Here is a 14,780-nt window from a genome sequence, read left to right as displayed (position 1 = left end):
TGTCTCGTTGATCTGTCCATTGATGAAAGTGGGGTGTTGAAATCCCGCATTATTATTCTGTTTGAGTCTATATATATCTCCCTTTAGATCCATTAACATTTGTTTTATGTAGCCAGGTGCCCAGGCATTGAGTGCATATACATTTACTAGTCACATCTTCCTGTTGAATTGATTCCTTAATCATTACCTAGTGCCCTTCTTTCTCTGTCTAGGCTGGAGTTTAAGTCAGTGGGGACTGTGGAATTCTCTCTCAGCTAAAGCTGTGGATGGTGGGGTGCATGGAAATTTCTTTTTACCTTGACTTGAGAAGATGGAGACTGTCAGCCAGCATGTGCCATGTGTCAGCTAGCTCTGCCATGTGGCCACTTGGCCAGCCTCAGCAGCATGACTGTCCTCTTTCCTTGCTGTCCCACAGAGTCTTTGTGCTTGCTCTGTCACTTCTCCACTGAGAATTTCTGTCAGACCCCTGGAAACATTTTTTTTTTTGTATTCTGATTTAGATGAAGTCACAGTGGCTTTTCCCTGTTCAGCCATCTTGGGTGGTCCCTTTAGAATCTCTTTTAATTCTTGTTTAGACCATTTAAATTTAATGTAATCATTAATATGGTTGGGCTTAAGTCTGTAATGTTATTATTTTCTGTTTGCTTCTTGAGTTTTTGTTCTTCTCCCCCTTTCTATATTCTTTTGCATTATTTAGATACTTTTCAGTATTCTATTTCACTTTGTATATTTATTGTGCTTTTTTGTTATTTCTCTCTTTAGTGCTTGCTATAGGGATTATTAAAATGTATATCACCTGACCATGCTAGTTTTTTTTTTTTAAGATTTTATTTTTTTTTAAGATTTTATTTATTTGAGAGGTAGAGTTACAGACAGTGAGAGGGAGAGACAGAGAGGAAGGCCTTCTGTCCGTTGGTTGTCCCCAGATGGCTGCAATGGCTGGAGCTGGGCCAATCCAAAGCTAGGAGCGAGGTGATTCTTCCTGGTCTCCCACGTGGGTGCAGGGGCCCAAGGACTTGGGCCATCTTCCACTGCTTTCCCAGGCCATAGCAGAGAGCTGGATAGGAAGAGGAACAGCCAGGACTGAGCTGATAATGAGGCACTGTAAACTTGAACCTGTTAAAAATTGAGGGTAATATTACAAATCGTACTGAGTTTATACATAAACACCAGTCACTTTGATGAATGTATTGCGCTTGAGTGACTCCAACATCTTCCTGACTTTTTCAAAGGCCAAATATGGTAAATTTTTGGTAAAGGTAAAGGCCTTTGTCTTTACCAAATATGGTACAGGCCTTCTGTCCGCCAAAGAATATTTTGGACTGTATTCAAGGGGGCCTCAAAAACTTTATGGAAAATGGGATTAAAAGGTAATGTGGGCTTTCCATTAACTTTTTGAAGCTTTCTTATTAAAGACCAAGTTCTCTCACTAATACCATTTTCAAACTTGGAAAGTTATATGGATATATAGGTTTTCATGAGCATAGATTTTAAAATATATAGAGAATATTTGTTTAAATAAAGAGATTTGAATAAATAGAATATAGTACACTTAAGTATGGAATGATTCAATGCAGTAAAAGTGTAAGTTCTCATTTTAACATTTATTAAATGTAATATTAATAAAAAGTCTAAAAATTTTCCACAAAGAAGAGAGACACACTTTCAGACAGCACAATATAGAGCAAGGTATAGAAAGTAAAGTAGAGCAGTATTAGCACACTAATTAAGTAAAATCGGTCCTTAAAAGAGAATAGAGCTTAGGAACAGACCAAAGAAAACTGGGTATGTGATAGAAGAAGCAGTATAGAGAGGTAGGAAGTGGAAGCATTGTTTGCTCTATTGCATTAGAACAGTTGGTTTTCTAGTTGTAAAAGTATGTCCCGATCTCACAGTGTATTAGAAAATAAATTGACTTAAATGTAAAAACAAAGTAAAATACATAAAACTTGAAACCTGTCAGGATGCAATAGGGGGAAATATCTTTATTTCTAAGGGGTCCAGTAGGTTTTCTTTGTCAAGAATATATTTTCCAGTTCGATCTTCATTCATGGAAAAACAGTAACACTTACCAAAGTATGTAGGAACTGCTTTGAAAACCACAGTCTACATAAGGAGAAAGAGATGTACTAGTTTCACCTAGCATTTCCTCTTCTTTCTCCAAACAAAATGTCTTCAAAGAAAATTCGAAGATATCCGGCAAAGTGTTCTCTAGTCCGTATATAACTTAGCTCTATTTCAATAAATAACATGCATGTGATATTGTGCCGTATGTCCTTGAAACTATTAACTGATCCAAGAATATAAACCTTAACATTACTGAATTAAGAGTCTTCTCTTAGTGATAACTTGCTAAACAATACATGAGCCTGGAACAAAAGTAAACCCTCTGTCTTATGATCTTGCTCCACTTTTCTTGTTTTTGTGCCATTTTTGTACTGCTAGTGCATAATGGAAGAAAATATACTGTGCTTTATTGTATTTCCTAATGCTGTACCTTCAGTGTAAAGTTTTTACAGGTCTAAATAAGAGTTGAATTGTTGCTTGTAAAGTCATTGACTCGGATCTATTTTTATGAGAAATCATATCTCATGTGATTAAATCAAAGGGAGAAAACCCAACCTCCAGGAAAATTCATTTGTCTTCTAAGAATAGCATTTCAGGGAGTCAACGAAATTAAATGTGGAAAAAATCAATTAGAGCTAATCTGCCGGCTTGTCGGAAAGGATTGCTTTCCACAAAATATATTCTAGATCTTTGTCCGTGTTCACTTTAAGTATCTCAAGGGATGGAGCACTTGTTACATTTCTGTGAAGTCTTTCCTTTTATCTAATTGACCTTACCCCAAACCCTTTTGCTAATCCCTAACCTCCATGTTGGGGATTAATTGTGTATGATTACTTTTAATCACACATCTTTTTCCTGTGCTAACATCACCCTCCTCCAGGCTCCATCTAAGGTATTTGTGAGGGCATAGCTTTCATTTACCTTAATGACGCATGCTCACTTACAATGATCTCTTAAAAATCAAAGAGATCTTTAGGACTTTTCTCCGTCTTTACTTGCAGACCTTGTAATGAGGCACTTCAAAGTTGTAGATAACTTGGTAGGAACAAATAGAGAAAGGAGACTATGTATTTCCTATGTGCCCAAGGAGTCTATTAATTCTTTTGCAAATTAGCCATGTATTTCCTGCCTATGTTGGTATAAGTGAAGCATTTTTCTCTCTTAAATTATTTCCAGGTCTTTTTCAGTATCTTTTCTCTCAGTGTTCTTTGTTTCAGATCCCTCCTTCCTATTTAGCTTTGTTGATGTGAATTTAAAATTGAGTATTTTTGCAGGTTGACTGGTGTTATTTATGTGGCAGGCTTGAAACATGAAGGTGATGGTTTTCCTCCAGTCACAAGATTTAAATTCTTGCCCTTATCAGTACAGAGGATGAATTGTGAGACCCGGGCACACTGGTATTCTAGACTCGAATTTCTGCTGTCTGATGATAAGCAAAACAAGGATTCTAGGTGGGGTGAGAGGATATCACATAGCCAGGGAAGGAGATTGCTTTGAACATAAGGACATAAATTCTTTGTAGTTAAGCCAGCTCACTAAAATGCCAGTATCTACAAGAGCAACTCCTAGTAACCAACAGGAAGGGCAGAGACAAAGAAGGAGATGAATTTTGTGTGCTTTTGTGCTCTAATTGAATTTCTATGAATTCTTGTATAGAGCCACCTATTACCGTTGTTCAAGAACCCAGGAGTAAGTGTTTATGAAATTTACTAAATGTATTTTTCAATCATTAAGTGTATGAAAACCTTTAGTTAGCTGTCTCTTGTTACCAAGAGGTTGTCAAGGTTGTTGTTTTTAATGTAGCACGATTTCCTAGAAAAGGGCCTTGTGCTACTTTTCCTGGAGGTGCAATAGCCCAGGAGGTAAGAGCTGAAGTGCTGGAGGAAGATCGCCTTCCTCGGGTTCTGCCTCTGTCCCCTAGTAGCTGTGTGACCTTCGCAAAGTAACTTTCTCTGCCTCAGTTTCCTCTGTTATAAAACGTGATTTGGTCTACCTGAAGAAAATTTGAGTTCTATGTAGATACTGAACTGTTAGTGTTTGTATAGTGTTGGTACAGGACCTTAGAATATCATTTCCTTCTCTCTTGCCTTCATTCATTACATAGATTTTTTTAAAGATTTATTTTATTTATTTGAAAGACAGAGTTACAGAGAGAGGTAGAGCCAGAGGGAGAAAGAGAGGTCTTCCATCTGCTGGTTCACTCCCCAAATGACCACAATGGCCAGAGCTGAGCTGATCTGAAGCCAGGAGCCAGGAGTTTCTCCCAGGTCTCCCACATGGGTGCAGGGACCCAAGCACTGGGGCCATCTTCTACTGCTTTCCCAGGTGCATTAGCAGGGAACTGGATTGGAAGTGGAGCAGCCGAGACTTGAACTGGTGCCCATATGGGATGCCGGCAGTGCAGGCTGGAGCTTTAACCTGCTGCACCACAGCGCTGGCCCCTACATGGATTATTCATCCAGTGTCTTCTGTGTGATGAGGATGGAAAGGAGCTGAGCATACAGAACTAAGGATGAGAAGGCCCCCGGCTGTATGGATGGAGTGCTACCAGGGCCCGTGGCACTCTCTGGCTCACCGTGGCACAAGTGTCTTGGTCTCTGAAGAATGAGTGTGACCTTGAAACATGGACAAGGTGAGGGGCGTAGGAGTGAGTAATGTGCACAGCAAGGGGACGTGCAGGCAAAGGGAACAGCGTGAGCAAAGGCACAGAGCTGGGAAGTGCCTGGTGTGTTTGCCAGACAGGAAAACACCAAGTATTGCGGGCATAAGGGGGAGGGGGATAAGACCCTCTTTCTGTTTCTGGTGAACACGCCCGTGTGTGAGTTTGCATTGGGGGATGGCCCCACACCTTCCAGTATGGAATCTGAAGGGAGGTACACATTCCTGCTCTCATGTTCTGAATGCATGAGCCTGGACATGTGACCTTGACTCAGCCATTCTGATGCTTTGACCTATGACCTTAAACAGGGAGAGGGTGCAAAGGCTCAGGTACAGTGGCTGCAGCAAGTGACCAGTGGGGAGGCGCCACGGTCTTGTCTGTGGAGTTTGTTGTCCATATTCCATTGATCCTGACCCTATTTTGAACCTGGCTGGTCACCTTTGTGTTGATGTAGGGAGCGGCCTGAAACCCTCTCCTAAGCTTTTATCTGAGTACATTAACAAGTGTTAGTTCCTTTTGCTTGTAAGTAACAAGTGTCTCAAATAATAGAGAATGTAATCTTTGGAGTTTAACACCTGTTTTCCTAAAATTTTGTTCAAAGGATACAAATATGTCAGTAACAAGGCATTTTTTTATTTACTGTAAAATCAAATGTAATTGTGAAATATACATTTTAAATTAAAAATTATTTAAAATGTAAAGAAGAAAAAAGACCCAGAGACACAAAGGGGTGAGATGGATAATTTGTCCGAGCAGTCATTTGAAGGTAATAAACACTGAGTGCCCGTATCGTCCTGGGCTTTCTGTGTGTGCATGGTTTGTGCATATGTGTTTTAGGAACAGCACAATGCTTATCTCCAGTTTCCAAGAAGACTGGTGTCAGGCGAGTTCATTTGCCCAAAGTGTCCACCAGAGGGAGAGTGGTGCAGCCAGGATTTCAACCCTGGGTCGACAGGCGGTGACACTGAGATCTTTGCCTACCAGAACTGGAGGAGCTTTGATAGAGAAGGAGTGTCTGAACCGGATCTCAAAGAGCAAGCAGGATGTTGCCAGATGATGAAGTGAATCGGCTGCTGCAGCCTGAGTGTGTACCAGGGCGGAGATGAGGTCGGCGAGGGTTCCGGGATAGCTCAGAGCACGGGCAGCTAGCGGCATCACCCAGATGCGGTTTCCGGGGATGTGAGCAGCTTGTCACGTGAGGCCTTTGGTTCAGTAGCTGAGGTTTTATCCTTTAGCACCTGGAAGTCTCAGGAGGAGAGTGACATCATCAGCATCTAATTTTAGAAAATCACCTGGCAGCAGTGTGGAGGAGGGGCTGGGGCGGGGCGTGCTGGAGCAGGTGCCCGGATGCTGAAAGTGCATGCCAAGCCCACGAGGGCCATGGGAGCCGCGACGGTGAGCAGGGCTCAGATGGGAGAGGCGCCCCAGAGGTGGGAGCAGCAGGGCTTGATGATTAATTTGATGTGGGTGGTGAAGGGGAAGGAAGAACTGAAGATGACTGAGATTTCTGAGAAACCTGACTAGTTGGTGATGTCACAGCTGAGACAGGAGGGAAGGAAGGAAGCCATCCCACGTGATGCCTACTGGAAGCTTTACACGTGTCATCTTGCTTAGTCCTAAATAAACCCATGATTAGGATGCCCATTTGACAGATAAGAAAATTGAGTTTCGCTGAAGTTAAGTAACTTGCCACGGTCTTAATCCAAAACCCCTTAGTTTTTCCATGATGGCATTCTATACTCTGATAATAATTTTAATTTGGAAAAATAGGACTGAAGCTAGGGGGAGGTGGGCCATGGAAACAGTCCTATGAGAAACAGTGCAGCAAGAAGACAGATAAGGCCCTACGCTGAGGAGACAGAGGCCTGAGCAGCTCTGTCCAATACATTTTCTGCAGGAATAGATTTTTTTTAAAAGATTGTATTTATTTATTTGAGAGGTAGAATTACAGTGAGAGGGAGAGACAGAGAAAAAGGTCTTCCCTCTGTTGGTTCACTCCCTAAATGGCCGCAACGGCCAGAGCTGGGCCGATCTGAAGCCAGGAGCCAGGTGCCTCCTCCTGGTCTCCCATGGGGGTGCAGGGCACCTGGGCCATCCTCCACCACTATCCCAGGCCACAGCAGAGAGCTGGCCTGGAAGAGGAGGAACCGGGACTAGAACCCGGTGCCCATATGGGATGCCGGTGCTGCAGGTGGAGTATTGTTAATACTGGGTTCAGATCCCAGGGTCTGCCACTGAACATGCTGTGCGGTGAGTTATTTCATATTGTCAATCCTCCCTTTCCCTGGCGGTAAGATGGGGATGACACTGAACCTGTGTCCCAGGGGTAGCTGTGAGGCTTAAGTAGAATAACCTGTGTCAAACACTCAGCCAGCGTGTGGCACGTGGGGAACACGGGGAAAGTTAGCTACTCTATAACCAGCACACGGTAATGAGTTTATGCTTTGGACCTCTCTATTTTGACATTTACTTGACTCTATTTTTGCACAAGTAGAAGGTATTTTCCCAGATCTCCAAATGTCAGAACATTCTAAAAAGAAATACACATTCACCAAGATAAAAAGGTGATAGAGTTCTGAAGAGTTATATATACGTATGCAACTGCAGGCACAAGTTTCGTAGTTATTCTTGTATTTCATTTTGATTTCTATATTGAAGTCTTTTAAATCTTTACAGAAGTAAATCATGACCCTGAGACTTTGTTGTGATCATTGTAATTCCTTTGGTTTAACCTCAAATAGTTCATACATTAAATGATGAAATAAAAATATTGGAGGGTCTACGTTTTGGCCTGGGGTTGGGAGTTCGGTTGGCATAGAGGTTAAGACTGAAGTCAGGGCCGGCGCCGCAGCTCACTAGGCTAATCCTCCGCCTAGCGGCGCCGGCACACCGGGTTCTAGTCCCGGTTGGGGCGCTGGATTCTGTCCTGGTTGCCCCTCTTCCAGGCCAGCTCTCTGCTGTGGCCAGGGAGTGCAGTGGAGGATGGCCCAGGTGCTTGGGCCCTGCACCCCATGGGAGACCAGGAAAAGCACCTGGCTCCTGGCTCCTGCCATCGGATCAGCGGGCCGCAGTGCGCCGGCCGCGGCGGCCATTGGAGGGTGAACCAACGGCAAAGGAAGACCTTTCTCTCTGTCTCTCTCTCTCACTGTCCACTCTGCCTGTCAAAAAAAAAAAAAAAAAAAAAAAAGACTGAAGTCAAATGTCACTTGTTTCATCTCCTATCAGAATGCCTGGGTTCCACTCCCAGGTTCCTGCTAATGCACACCCTGGGAGTAGCAGATGATGGCCCAAATACTGGGGTCCTTGCCCTCCATGTACAAGACCTGGGTGGAGTTCCTGGCTCCTGGCTTCAGCTTGGCCCAGCCCTGACTGTTGTTGTGAACCATTCTCTCTCTCTTTTTCCAAGTGAAGTCACACACACACACACACACACACACACACACACAAGTTGGCTTGAAAGATTTTATAGCACTTTAAATGAAATATTAAATGTCTAGTCTTTGGCTATCTTAGAAGTGGTAGGATAGGTTGTGGATCCAAGACTACTTAAATATTTGTTTTTAAAATTTATTTTTACCTACTTCAAAGGCAGAGAGCAAGAAAGTGAGAGAGCTTCCCTATGTTTGCAATAGCAAGCCTGAACCAGGAGGAAGCCAGGAGCCAGGAACTCCATGTGTGTCTCCCCCGTGGGCGTGGGCGGCAGGGTCCGGAACACTTGAGCTATTACCTGCTGCCTCCCAGGTGGGTCAGCAGGAAGCAGCACCAAGACTTAAGACGCGGCATTCGGGCAGGATAACTCCCTGGGTTTAAAGGCTAATGACTTCAGAAGTAGGAAAAGTATCCCTTTTGCTGCCACCAATTTTATACTTTGTAACCTTTGGAAAGAAAACAGCGTTGTCACAGACTCCCTATTGCGTTTGTCCAAGTATATGTAGACTCGTGCTATACACACATTCATCAGACTGGAATTTCCATTAAGCTGCGTTCAAATGTCGAGCTGCCCCTGATCTGTCTAAGCAAGGAAAAGTCGTTTCGGCCTCTGGGCCACAGGGAGGTAATGTTTAAACTCTAAGCGTTGATCCAGACTCATTCTAATGGCGTGTTAAGCATCCCTCCCACTACAATTGCTCGAGTCCCTCCTTGCCCGTGCGCCCGAGGAGGAGGGTGTTTGGCCTTAAAGGACGCAGGTGATTTTTCTATCCTGCTCACAGCGCTGGCTTCCCTGCGTTAACCAGCACGCTCTTGGAATATTTCATTTCCTTGGAAAACAGTGCGTGGGTGAGTCAGCACGGAGGCCAACACCCACTCACGACAGATATCAAAACTGCATGAGGTGGTTGATTTTCTTTGCAAACTGCAATGACGCGCTTTAGAGAAAGCGGTGGCTTGTTTGTAATAGCGCGCGGGGCGAGGCTCGGTGCGCCGGGAGCGAGGGTCTGCGGGAGTCGGCTCGGCGGTGCCGGGACACCGCGCTGTCGGTGTGCCGGTGCGCGCCAGAGACGGAACCCCAGTGTCAGAGGTGGCCGCCCCTCTGCAAAGACAGCATGACGGGAATTTGCTCCCGCAGCCTGCGAGCGCTCGGGCGCCGTTTCCACGGTGCTGTTCGGAGCGTCCAAGGGTTTTCTGCTTGTCCAGAGGGTGACTTCCCCACGTATGCAGCCGATCCCCTGCGGGGTGCAGAACGGGTCCGGCGTGCGGCGCGGCGGCCGGAGCCGGGCGCGGAAGCGTTTCCTGGGTGAGCGCGGCGGCCGCGCCCGTTTCCGGGAGGCTGATTGCATCAGGTGTGGAGCCGGGCGCCTCCTGGGCCCAACCTGGCGGCCACCGCGCCTGCGCAGGTCGCCCCGCCCCGCCGCCGAGGACTCCACCGCGGGTTTTCCTCCGGCTCGGACAGGGCCGGAGCCGGGAGGGGCGGGCGCTCACCGGCCCGGGACCCTCGGGAGAGAAGGGCGGCAGGGCGGGGGCTCCGGGGATCCGCTGGGCGCGGTGCGGTCCGAGGGACTGGAGCCGGATGGCTGGAGGCGGGCGATCCCCGGGCCCGAAGGTCGCGTACTGCAACTGCCCGGCTCTCCTGCGCTGTCCCCAAGGGGGCTGAGCGGCGGCCAGCCACTGCCCACGGTCCACAAGCCCCTGAAGCAGATTTGGGGCTCGGAGACTCAGCCGCAAGGGCGGCCGCTTCCGTGGCTTCCGAGGGATCGCTCGGTGGCAGCAATGTTTGTCTGCCGCAGGAGGGGGCGACGCAGTGTTCGTGTCCAGCCGGGTCCGAGCGAAGCCGCCGTTCGCGGGAGAGGTTACGGGAGCGCAGACGCCGGAACCCCATCTTCCGGAAGGCGGCGCCGCCCCCGCGTCCCTGTCAGAGTCCCTTCCACCCGGCTTGACGTGGGGGCTTTGAGTGATTATTCGATGGCCGGCTGTCACCGCGCTGGGCTGCCAACTGCACGGAGGCAGAGTCCCCGGCTTTTAAAGTCACGTGTACGGAGAGCCATTGCTGTGTCTGCGGGGTCCTCCTCCTGCCTGCGGGGATCCGGGCGTGTCTGGCGTTCTCACTGTTCCCCGAGTGGCCGCACCAGCCCACCTGGGAAGGGGCGAGCGTCGCAGATACCTGGGCCCCGCCCATTCGGGGGCTCAGAGTCGCTGGCAGGTGGCTCTGACCACCAGGGCCTCCTCTTGCAGGTGCTGGGGGGATGTCATTCGCCGCGTCTCGGAGGGCACTACCCCGTTCTCCACTTAGGGAGTGTCCATGCCTCCTAGGGTCTTGCTGGCCGGGTTACAAATCGAATTATAGGTGTCACTGGGGGTGAAAGGGGAAGTTAGGCTTTTCCTGACCTGCAGGTGTGTTTTGTCCCTGGTTCATCTTACTGTGATTTTTGCATCGAAGAATGAAAGAGAGAGAGAGGGAGAGCCAGCTCTGGGGTGGCCACAGGAGGCACAGGCAGGAGAAAGTCTGTCGCATAACTTGGGGCCAGCCAGGGTGGGTGTGGGCAGCTCTCCCCAGGGGACATGTTCCTCCTGGAACGGGGATGCAGACGTGGGAAAAAAGACCTGGGGCAAAGGCTTCTCTGCTGCCCTGGGGCGCGCTCTAGGCAACAGGGAATGGCCAGGCTGCACCGCTACCGGCCAGCCTTTGGGGCTCACCCTCCGGGCACGCGTGGCCTCGGTGCGGTCTTCCCAGGCGACTGCGGGAGCTTGCCTCCACCCGCAGGGGTCGCCCTGGGAGCGCGGCCCGCCCCCTTCCGCCGCGGCCTCCGCCCCCGGCCCCGCCCCCGCCCCGCCGCTCCCCCTCCCCGAGCCCCCCGCCCCCCGCCGCCGCTCCTCGCGCAGCCGCCACCAAAGCCTGGAGAAGTGGAATCTGGCCGGCGCCGCTCCCTGCGCGGGACTCGCGGAGCCGCACTGGGCATGCTCAGTCGCCGGAGCCCGTGCTGGTCTCAAGTAGGAAGCTCGCGCGCTGCACCCGCAGCTGATCCGGGCGCTCCCGGGAGGGCGAGACTGGAGCAGAGCCGCCGGGCGTCGGAGCCGAGGCGAGCGCCGCGCGCACTGCTGGTGAGCTCCGCTTTCTTCCTTGCCTTTGGCCCCGAACCCCCGTGCGGCCCGGGAGTGCTGAGGGGCGAGCCGGGCAGCGGCAGCGGCGAAGGGAGCTGCGCGTTCCCCTGCGGCTGCCGCTCTGCTCCCGGCCCCAGGGCTGCGCGGCCACAGCCACAGCCACAGCTGCAGCAGCTGCCCCCGCATCTGCAGCGGGCGCCCGCTGCGGAGTCCCGTGCGCCCTGCGCCCGCGCTGCAGGGCCGGTGGTGGCACGGCGGCTGCGGGCTCCTCGACTTCCATCCCTCCTGCTTCCCAGCGCCCTCGTAGACTCGGCAGCTCGGGCTCGGCAGGGCCCGCGGCGGGGGAGACCGGGGAGAGGGCTGCGCCGTTCGGGGACTGCGGAGGGGCAAAGTGAGGGCGAGCGCCGACGGGGAAGCGCGCACACCCCCTGGCCCGGGCGCCGGCCTCCGCGGTGCGGCGGCGCGCTCCTGCCGGGGAGTTGGAGGCGCGGCTGGTTTCTCGGGGTGGGGGCTCAGAGATCAGCCGCTGAGAGGTAAAAGGGGGGAAAAGTTCTTTTTTTCCCCCTCGGAGGCAGAGAGAACATTGAAGTAGAAAATGGCTGTGCGGGGGCACCCAGGCAGGGATGCTGGCCACTGGGTCCTCCCAGCCCCTCCGCTGCCCGCCGGGCGGAATGGAGGGTTGAACGCCAGAAATGACATCCATGCCGTGCAAACTGAGCTGGTCGGAGGGAGGAAGCGGGATCCCGTGGAAACAATGCAAGGTGGGTTCGGCCTCAGAGACGTGACCTAGAACCCCGGGGTCAGGGCAGAGGGCCCTGATAGGGATCCTGGGACTCGAATTCACACAGCGATGCCTGCAGAAGTCAGGTTTCGAGTTGTGAGTGTGGTGTGGACGAGCGGGGTGCAGGTTTAGAGCTGCGACTGGCACACTGGTCCGTGGGTGGATGGGGAGGCTGAGTTGAGGGGGGGGGGGTAAGGCCAGTCCGAGAAGCTCAGATAAGGCCGGCGCTAGGACGCACGGTTTTGGTGAAGTTGCTCAGTCCCCAGCTTGATGCTGGGCTCGATGACTTAAGCCAGATACCTATAGAATTATCACAAAACGATGCCAGCAGTTGCGATGGAATGCCAAGAAATGAGGAAACTTTGCGAGGCTGGCATTGTTTTGTCATTTGTTTTAATAGAAAGAAGCAGTGGCATCCTGATCTGTCATTTCTGGATTTTGCTATCTTAAATCTTTGATCCCGCCCCCCATAACAGATTTATGTTTCCCATGTGGTCCTCAAATGATCACTAGGAATGTCTGAATTTGTGGAGCCAGCCTTTCAGGAACAGACAGAACCCTGGGAGGAGGATTTCCTTCTGACCAGCGGGAGCAGCCTTGTTTTCGTTTCGCAGCTTGGAAGCCGTGTCTGTTCAACAGGGGTGTATCAGAACTTCCAGAGTACTAGAAATACGGCATGGTTCTGGGAAGAGTGACGTTTGTCAGGAGGACAGGGGCCACCTTGCGGGGGGTGGAGGGGACAACGCTGGGAGAACACAGGTGGCGGCAGAACACCCTGGGCTGATGGCAGGGGCAGGAACAGAAACATACAGGATGTCCACAGGGGTGTCCTGTTGACCCCAGATGTCGCCCAGGGACTCTGGAGACAGGAATGCGATTGTGTCTTTATCTATATTTGCCCAGGGCCTTTGGGAAAGGACTCCACTGCTGAGGTCCTTTTCCAGGGGAGGGGCTTGTGTCTTCTGTGTCACCATCTCAGAGTGGATGCTTTCCAACAGTTCACCTCCCAGGAGCCAGCATGAGCTTGCTTTCTGAAACTTCCTTACCGTAGACAAGCTGAGGAGCTAATGTGTCAAAGGGTCGCATTTACATTTGGTGGTGGGGAGGTGTAAGGTGGATACTGGCTACAAAATCATTTGACTACAAAATATTCCAAGAATGCACATGTACAGACAAAATATTTTGAAGCTGTTACTCTTTTTGTCATGTTTTAACTGTTCAATGTCTGAGGTTTCTTTTATTTATTTATTTTTTTACAAGTTTTTCTTGCCACCAGATCACAGCAGCGTTGAGTTCTTCTATTTTTCTTTTACAGCAGGAATTGACGTTGAAAGCCTTGCCAAAATATTAGAATAGTAAAGTGGTGATTACTGGATTTTCTAAATGTGTCTTTAAAATTTTTTAAAAATTTTATATACTTGAAAGGCAGAGAGACAGACAGACAGAAGACAAGACAAGACAGAGACAGAAAGATATATCCCTTGGTTTAGTTCTCAGATGATTGCAACAGTCAGAGCTGGGCCAGGCCAAAGCCAGGAGCCTGGAACTCCATCTGGATATCTCGTGTGGGTGGTGGCATAGACCCAGCTATTGGAGCCCATCACTTGCTGCCTCCCAGGGGGTGCAGTAGCAGGAACCTGGAATGGACAGTGGAGCCAGCACTGGAACCCCGGCACTCTGCTGTGGCATGTGTGATGCTGTGTCCCTAGCAGTGGCTGTAGCTAAACTGCTCTTTTGTACACCTGCCTCTGAATGTATCTTTAAGTGGAAATTTATGTCTCTGTGGGTTCTTCAGTCACACTGTTTACCCAGTTGCATTCCGGTGTAGTACCCTAAGATTTTCAGGGCTCTAGGACAGACTTTGAGGAAAGTGTTGTGATAAGTAGTTACTAATTATGTGTTTGATTCTTAGTTTCCTTAACACAAGATAGGAAAATATCCTTTGTTCAGTGCTTATTATGTGCCAAGACTGACATTATGGTCTTGACGTATACTATTTTATGCTGTTAGCATCTTTGCACAAATGTCCACTATCCCAGAAAACCCCTCTGGGCGGTAGATGCTGTTTTGATTACTCCACACTCCATAAAGTTTGAGCTCTTATGAGAATGTCTTCGATGGGTTTCATTATTATTCAATAAGCATTCTCTTGCAAAACATCTTTGATTTGTTATTTAGGATTAGATTTGATTGGAACAGCATGTTTTCAAAATGACTTGAGTATCTTAAAGACGCTTCTATCCATATTTTGGAGTTGGTTTGTGTTCATTTACTTGCAACAATGTTGTCCTACCAACAAGCACAATTAAGTGTAAGGGAGATAAATGCAGCTTTCCCATTTTAATCTGAATGTGTTACTATTGCGTGTCCTGCACATTGATGGGCGTTGGTGGCCTTTCTCTGGGCTGCAGTGGCTGTCGGTGGCAGAGTGACAGCCCCTCTAATAAAGGACCTGGTGAGATTTGGTGGGAAGGCCGCTCAGCGGCGTCTCCAGAGACTTCGCTCCTGAGTCGTGTCAGTTACTTTAATTCATATGGGACCTGGGACAAGTCTGTTTCCTCCTCTAGACCTCGGTGGTTCCGTCTGGAAAGTGAGGAGGCTGCAGTAGAATCCCCCACCCCGGGTATGCTATGGGGACCTTCTTGTCGCAGTCTGGGGTCGTGACACAACCTTTTGAAGACAGAGGATTCCTTTAGGGCCTTAGATGAAGCTGATTTTATGTTTCCCTGAGCCTGG

General features: G+C 49.4%; 1 protein-coding gene across 16 annotated transcripts in view; it reads left to right on the top strand.

Annotated features, from left to right (window-relative positions):
* Positions 1 to 14,780, top strand: part of APBB2 (amyloid beta precursor protein binding family B member 2) — a 397,109-nt gene that overhangs the window by 45,549 nt on the left and 336,780 nt on the right. For 2 of the 16 annotated variants that reach the window (XM_089327109.1, XM_089327108.1), the window contains exon 1: positions 9,028 to 10,396. The exons of 1 other annotated variant lie outside the window; for it this stretch is intronic. In XM_089327109.1, coding sequence (XP_089183235.1) covers positions 9,380 to 10,396 — 1,017 coding nt within the window. In that variant the 5' untranslated portion in view covers positions 9,028 to 9,379. 13 more of the 16 variants (XM_051830951.3, XM_051830928.3, XM_051830948.3 and 10 more) reach the window with 10 other exon arrangements.

The sequence above is a fragment of the Oryctolagus cuniculus genome, chromosome 2 (genome assembly GCF_051225735.1).
Source record: "Oryctolagus cuniculus isolate XC-2025 breed Fujian yellow rabbit chromosome 2, ASM5122573v1, whole genome shotgun sequence".
In the NCBI taxonomy this organism is placed as follows: domain Eukaryota; kingdom Metazoa; phylum Chordata; class Mammalia; order Lagomorpha; family Leporidae; genus Oryctolagus; species Oryctolagus cuniculus.
Note: the sequence above shows the minus strand (reverse complement) of the source record. Positions and strands in the feature narration are given on the sequence as shown.